Source organism: Primulina eburnea, chromosome 3 (genome assembly GCF_022965805.1).
Source record: "Primulina eburnea isolate SZY01 chromosome 3, ASM2296580v1, whole genome shotgun sequence".
NCBI lineage: Eukaryota > Viridiplantae > Streptophyta > Magnoliopsida > Lamiales > Gesneriaceae > Primulina > Primulina eburnea.
Genome location: NC_133103.1, coordinates 44,252,662 through 44,260,495, shown reverse-complemented (window position 1 = coordinate 44,260,495; position 7,834 = coordinate 44,252,662). Strand labels below are relative to the sequence as shown.

Here is a 7,834-nt window from a genome sequence, read left to right as displayed (position 1 = left end):
GCAAATGCACGCTTCTAATTTTTTTTGCACCATTCAAATCATAATATGTGTGTTTTATGTTTTGAAGCATGAAACTTATTGACATTAAATACTTAATGTTATGGGTTTTTTCCTCAAATCTTTTGACGTTTCTATGATCATATAAGTCATGTTATGAGTCCTAAGGGACATTCTATCAATATAAGGTGTTTTTAAAGGACGAGAAAAGTGTTGTTTAGAGACGATACGTAGGCTGGACATTGGCATGTGATATGCGCACGGGTGAGGGTCGAAGTGGCTAGGGTTTTCAAGGGTTTCTTGAGAGTCTCGGCTATGGTTAGGGGTTGCTGCACCAAGGCTCAGCTAGCCATGGTCTTGTCTCTGTGCGTGGCTTGGTTCAGTTATTAGGAAGAGTCTTAGGGCGATCGGACTCATCAGGGCTTGAAGGAAGGGAGAGCCACGAGCCCAGGGTTCCTCGTGCATAGGTGCGCGTGACTGGCTGCGACAATGCAGGGCTGGCGCTGGTCCAGGACAGTTCAGGTGGGTTCCAGGAGGGTGGGCTAGGTTCTGGTGCGTCAGTGGAACATGATGGCTCGGTAATGGCTCGGGGAAAAATTGTTGTATGGCTTATATATGATGAAAGTGGCTCGATCATGGCTGAGAGAGGGGAAGGGTTCGAACTATGGTTCATGAGGGTTGGTTCGTGGTTCATGGGGTAGTTTATGAATGAAAAATCTATGTTTAAAATTTGGGAACAAAATATTAATTTTTGAAATTATTCGGGTTTTAAAACGCTTCACAGTTTAGTTATTAAGTAATAAAATCGAAAGGCTCGAGTTTACATTTAAGAAAAATATTAAAAGTCAAATTTAAGATTATATGATGAATTGGGATATGATCGAGTCAATAAAAGTAAGACAAAATCAAAATTGAAAAATTCGAGGTCCAAGGATAAAATGGTTATTTTACGTCCCGGGTAGTTTGAAAAATCTGATAGTGTCTCGAAGAATAATAACACATGCTAAATGATAATTTAAAGTGATGCTAAATGATAATTTAAAGTGTTTATGATGAAAATATGATATTTTTATGATATATGCAAAGACTGTACGATTTTCCTGAAATGCTATTTTTATGATTTTTTAAGGAAACGATATTTTATAAATAAAATAAAAAGAAAAATATTTTGTAGGATGATTTATGGATGTATATGCATTTGAAATTTTAAATATTAGTTTTTATGTGGGATGATTTTGAAGTTTAGAGGAAAATGTTTATAAAAAAATTTCCTATTATTTATTATATGAGTAGGTCTCTTGTGAGACAGTCTCACAAATCTTTATCTATGAGACGGGTCAACCCTACGGATATTAACAATAAAAATTAACACTCTTAGCACAAAAATTAATATTTTTTTATGGATGATCCAAATAAGAGATTCGTCTCACAAAATATGACCAATGAGACCATCACACACAAGTTTTTGCTTTATTATATTTAAAGTTAAAAGGAAGAAACATTTCACATATTTATTTACGTAAAAATTGAATTAAGTGAAAAATATTTATTTACATAAAAATAATCATTTGGTTACAATGGTACTTATTTAAATTTAATAATACTAGCTATTATTTCAGTCATGAGACTGAGAGGTTATATTTTCTATATTATTAACGATTATATGCATGTGTTGCATACTTATATAATATTTTTTTCTTTTATAGTTTTTTTACGGAAGTTATCGGCTTTTTTTTAAAAAAAAAAAATTCTTAATTTTTACAAGTTATTTAGGATAGTTATCTAACTTTTTATTTAATTAATTAAAAATACATCGTTCTCATTTTTGTCAAATAAGTTATCAAATAAATAAGTAAATTAATTAAAAATAACATTTGCAATATCACAAAAATTATCATGTAGATAAATATATCACACAATGCCTAGAAGGACAGTAGTTATTATTAAAATTTAAAAAATTCGATTTTTAAAAGTATGATTTTACCAACAAATAGGAATAATAGAAATGAAACAGTGTAATTTTTAAATTTAAAATATTGAATTTTAAAACTAGAATACTTATAAGTTAATTTATGTATCCTTTTGGTAATCTGTGGTTAGAAAATTATGAAATGACATGTACAAAATATAAAGAAAATAATTATTTAATTTCTAGTAATTTGTGAAATTAATTCAAAGATGAAAATAATTGAAAGATGAGATAAATTCTTACTAAATTGTATATTTTATTATCAAAAAATTAATTTAAACATTGAAAAATAAAAGCAGCATTTTGTTCAAGTTACTACAAAATAATAATAATAATAATAATAATAATAATAATAATAATAATAATAATAATAGAAACATATAAAATTCTAAGACCAACTTAAAAGTTTGATTTACATATATAATATGAATGGAGGAGGAAATAAAAAGATGGAATGGTATTGAACTACTAGCGCAATGGACAACCATCAACGGCAACCCCTATGGCAGTGGGGCAAGTAGCTAAGTCGCAATGCTCCCCATCGGTACCCCACCAATTCACGGTGATATTCTCCATCCCCAAACCGAAATACAGCACCACCCCCATGAAGGCCAGCCCCGCGTCCAGGGCCGCCGAAAGCACGTAATTGTACCTCTGCCACCACTTCTTCCTGTACCGGAAGACGAAGTAGTTGAATATCGTCCCGACAAAGATCCAGCTGTTGAAGTTCAGAGTGGAAGCCGGCGGCATGGCAGCTGTGGCCCCCAGCAGGACCGGGATATTAATCAGTTTGATCCACTTCTTGGTGGGAAAAGCTTTGTGGACGAGCCAGACGATGATTGGGGCGATTGCACCGCCTAGGAAGCACCAGTTTAGCGCGCCGTAGTTCCCGAGCTTGCTGAAGATCCGTCTAGGGCCAACTAGTCCCCAGATCACGGATGCGTCGAAGAAGACTCGGTCGCCGGGACAGGTCCAGGGGCTGTTCTTTGGTAGTAGCTGGTCTTGGCAGATGTTTTCAATACTTGTTAGGAGGTACCATGCGGTACTGATATTGATCGTTCCGGCGATTATCGTGCCGATTAACTGATGCATGCATGAAAACAAATGATCTGATCATGCTTGATGTCACAAGATTTTGGAGAATACAACAAATTCACATTCATGTTTAGTCATAACATATCTATTTTGAAATCCCTTTTTTACTATTGGTTAGAGTGGAAGTACCTGAACCATGAACATTGATCTTGGTGGAACTTTCATGTAATGGCCAAGTTTGAAGTCATTGAGAAAGGAAACTGCCTGGCTCATACTTATATACCCATAGGTCTTGAAGCATACATTTGCAATCGGTCTCCCTGGATATATTAGTCCAATTATGTATTCTGTGATAACATTCAGCCCTGGTGTCTGAAATATTGATCACAAAATATGTTAGCTAAAACAAAAAATCAGAACTTTTTCCCCATAAAACTCATGCATTTATGTATGCAAACCTGATTGGTGGTGGCTGTGATTATGCTGATTGGGAGAGTAAAGATCAGAGCTAGCCCCGCGGCGAAAACAAGTCCCCACCATGGTAGTTGAACCTGATCTTTCATGAAGATACAGAGTAACAGGGACAGAGCTAGCGAGAGAACCAGCATTCCATGAAACCACCACCCCGGAATGTCTTTATACTTTTTCATAAGTCTTGTGTGAATATCAGGCTTCCCTTTGTTAGAAGCCCGGAATCGATCATAAATTTCCCTGATCATTCAAATATGATGCATCAAATATTATATATAGCACATCGGAAAGGAATATATCCCATTAATATATTATATTCAAGGTTCTTACCTCCCATTAAACATAGCTACGTGCGTGAGAGTGGCCACCACTGCAGCAAAGTTTAGCCCGTAAGACAAGGAGAAGAAGATGCTAAGGTTTATGAGCCCCCTCTCCTCGTATGCCGGAAGATCAAGCTCGAACTTCTCGTTGACTATGGCCGACACGTTGTACGTCTCCCCTCGGCTGTTAAACAGATGGGATGAAAATATAGGAAACGTTTTGGCATTGTAGAGGTTGAAACCCCAATACGCCATGGGTATAAGGGCGTAGACAACTGTGACGTAGCCCACGAAAACATTAAAGATAGCGAAAAATGGGGTGATAAGAGGGCTTCCGAGGAAGGACGCCACGACGGACCAGTCAAAAGTGAAGGATCCGACGCCGAGGCCTTTGAGGCCGGAGCCGATTTGTTGGGCAGTGACTGACTTAGGGAATGCTAGGCAGAGGATGGAGATGTAGCCTATGGTGGGGAAAAGGTAGCCAGGCAAAATGTACCAGCAGAAGCTGCATGCGAGGGCTATCATGAAAAATCTTGATCTTGAGTTCTTTTTGCTCTCCTTTTCATGCAGAGCCCTGAAAAATCATTAACACAAAAACATAATGCAACTCTCTTTTATTTGTTTATGTATATAATTAATAATATATGCCTTATTATATAATAAAATAGTTCCATATGTTTCCTTCACCTAACAAATTATATAAAGCAAGATATCACGAAAATAAATTTAAAACAAACACTAAAAAAGTACTGCTAACTTATTATTAAGACGATTACATAATCAAGGAAAAATAGTTTTTTGTTTGTTCCACTAACTTATTCATTTCTTGATTTTGGTCTACTAAGTTCACAAAATTTGGTTTCGATAAACTAATTTTTATTTTTAGTTATTTTGATCCAATGGCTGATGTGAACTGAGAAATGCTGATGTGACGTTGAAAATATTGATATTACATTGAAAATTGTTGACTTGTAAGATGCCACACCATCTATTTGATTGGACCAAAATAATCCAAAATTAAAAATTATTGTATCAAAATCCAAGATTGAGCAAGTTAATGAACAATAAAAATCATAGATAGGTGAAATTATATTAATTTCATAAATATTGACTTCTTGCTATGTGGTTTAATTTATTAAATAACAAAATACAAACCATTAACACATTAAATTAAAAACATGTAGCTAGCTATATATCAATGCTATTAATGAAATATTATTAATTGAGGAAGAAATCTATCATTTATAATCTTATTTTTTTAATCTCTTTCTAATAAATGATTGTAATAAAACAATAAAGATAATAAATCAAAACTTATACATATATATTGTAAGAACTAAACACACACGATTGTTCACTAGAATTTCCGAGTAAGAACCATTTTACATACTGAAAATACGTACACGTACGTTACATGCATTACTTATATTGTCCATAAAGATTAAACCACGAAGTGTCTATTTAGAGAAAAGGCCATTATTATTATTTTTTTTTTATCATGATCGTGTATATCTATACTATCTATACTTCTATATTAAGTTTGAGCACATGATAGTAACTACATAAGAGGACACCAACTTTTCCTTCCTATTTTACCCTTATATAATATTAATATTACATTTTTGTTTTTTGTTGTTTTGTTTTGTTCTTTAAATTTCAACACACATTTTTATTTTATTTTTTTATTTCAACAATTCAAATATCAATTTAGTCACTCCATAAATTGTCAAATTACACTTTAGTTCATCGATAATGATAAAAAAAATTTGTACACACACATCGCGTGTGCATAGTAACTAGTTATAAGAAAGGTAGAAGTAAAAAACTATGTATATATTGAGAGAAAGTGCCATTAATTGCTTTTGCATACAATGTGGAGAAGTAGAGGTGAAGTACCTGAAGAGAGAAACTTGAACGAGACTGGCTGGCCACCACATTTCCGCAGGCTCCACCACATATTTTCTCAATATCCCAGCCCATCCATATCCCAATACCTACATTAATAATCATTGGGGAAAAAATCTTTTGTAACATTTTCCAGTATCAGCTGTAGAAATTTACGACGTGTATTGATTATGAACAGTTAAAAGAATTTACTTGAATCAATTATGAATCAAATCTTAGCTTTCATTATATGTATAGAAACGATATGATAAACTGATATCATAAAGGTTGATCTGAGTGAGGGCGGGACGACGATCATCATCTAGATAAAGGGAAATTAATTTGTGTTTATCCGATTTCGCAAAATTAATCATATACCCCTAATCAAAATGGTTTATACTGAGGTTAAAATCTAATTTGTTTATGGATTAAAATTTTCACAAAAAAATTAGTGATCTTAAATTTAAGAGATGGGAAAAAAAGTAGAACAGAACCTGAGTAGTTATAACAAGAATCCAACTAGCCAAGAACGAGATCTTCCTCATATAAATAGCCTTTATGATATCAACAATCCCCACAGCGTAAGCGGAGCCACCACCGAACGCGGAGCCGGCGTTGGCGAAGATCGAGATCAAGACATGCTCCTTCATGTTAAACGGCCCCGGATTCAGCGAGAACTCCCTGGATCCAAATCCGGGCAACCGGAACTTGGTGGTGGGCAGCACATTGGCCATGAATCTACCGATGGGCAGCGTCGCCACTTGCACAGAGATCATAGTGATGACCAATGGCTCACTTCTGTAGCTGAAGAAAGTATTGAGGAAAGACAAAAGAGCGCATGACAACATCCCCAAGAACCACATGCGAAAAGTCCAAACGGGAAGTGTCGGATCATCGTCGTTCGGGACCGTAAGTCTAACTTCTTCGATGGGGGAGACTTCTTCTTCATCGAATTCCTGGGTTTTTTGCACTGCGTTTGAAGAGTTTGTGGGCATGGAGGAAAGGCCCTTTTCTTCATCGATGTTGAAGGAAGAAGAAGACATGGCTTTTAGGGTTTTCTCGGAACCTGAGGCAGGTATTTATATCTGAAAAGGCATATATCTTGATTCGGAAGATTTTGGAAGATTTATGGAAAAAGAGATCCAAGGGATCAGTTTTGAATCCAAGAATTTTTCTTGCTTATCGGGCGATATATCAGGGAGAGTCCTGCATGGGGACTCTTATTTGTGAAAAATACATTCAATTTGGATATATGAATTATATATATATATATACACACACACACATATATTGAAGCATGAATTAATTTTTTTTTTTTTTTGAAATCAGCATGAATGAGTTTGGCTACTTTTATTTTTTTTTATTTTCTTGGATTGATGAATAGATAAACATATATTTTGTGAAAAATACAATGGTTCAACTCCTAAAGAATAAGAGATTACGTGTACTTGATCAAAATGTGTTTTTATCATAAATAGTTGACGCATATTCAAAACTTAATTTTATCATTTCAAGAGTAGGAGAAATTTAAATACATTTTAATTTTCATGATCATATGATTTCATATATTTTATCCGCTTCAATCTAAATTATCTATTCCAGATATCATATGATTTCATATATTTTATCCGTTTCAATCTAAATTATCTATTCCAGATATATATAATATTATATATTTATATATATGGTGTATATATATGTATTCAAATTTTCCAGATGAAAATAGCTTTTTCAAGAATTCAAGATCTCCTGGATTTTGGTGGCATGAATCGTAACCTGTGGCCCCAATCAAGAACAAGCTTCGACTCAAGAGAAAATTGAACAGAAATTATGCACTCTTCCGCTGGGTTTCTGCTTCGTCCCAACCGACCAACAACTCGTTGCCCACTACTTGAGAAAGAAAATCAATCATGAGCCGTCGATATTTACAAGTTCAATCCCCTGGAGTTGACAGGTATTCATTCTGCTTATTTTGTTCGTTATGTACCTACAAGTTTTACCGATCGAGGGTGAGAGTTTGGGTAATGCTGCGACGCAGAGATATGCATGGGTTTAAGCCTGACGAGGTTATGTACTAATAATGTATGCTTGTGTCAAAAGTGGGGATCTTGAATTGGGGAAGTGCCGAAACTAGTTATCATTGGACATGAAGAAAGTT

At 34.7% G+C, this 7,834-nt stretch overlaps 1 protein-coding gene across 1 annotated transcript; it reads right to left on the bottom strand.

Moving 5' to 3' along the window:
* Positions 1-2,335: 2,335 nt before the first annotated feature.
* LOC140827595 (oligopeptide transporter 4-like) lies at positions 2,336-6,814 on the bottom strand. Its single transcript, XM_073190323.1, has 6 exons — positions 6,171-6,814; positions 5,689-5,786; positions 3,803-4,366; positions 3,460-3,712; positions 3,191-3,373; positions 2,336-3,049 (listed from the first exon to the last, which is right to left on the bottom strand). Exons 1-6 carry the CDS (start codon positions 6,717-6,719, stop codon positions 2,435-2,437), a joined length of 2,262 nt encoding a protein of 753 aa, XP_073046424.1. The 5' UTR covers positions 6,720-6,814; the 3' UTR covers positions 2,336-2,434.
* Positions 6,815-7,834: the final 1,020 nt, after the last annotated feature.

Excerpts from the sequence above, each read along its gene's own strand:
- LOC140827595 (XM_073190323.1), bottom strand. The coding sequence starts at position 6,719 with ATGTCTTCTTCTTCCTTCAACATCGATGAAGAAAAGGGCCTTTCCTCC. Across the intron at positions 3,713-3,802 it reads GTAGCTATGTTTAATGGGAG|GGAAATTTATGATCGATTCC; the intron begins GTAAGAACCTTG and ends TTGAATGATCAG. Across the intron at positions 3,050-3,190 it reads GATCAATGTTCATGGTTCAG|TTAATCGGCACGATAATCGC; the intron begins GTACTTCCACTC and ends TGCATGCATCAG.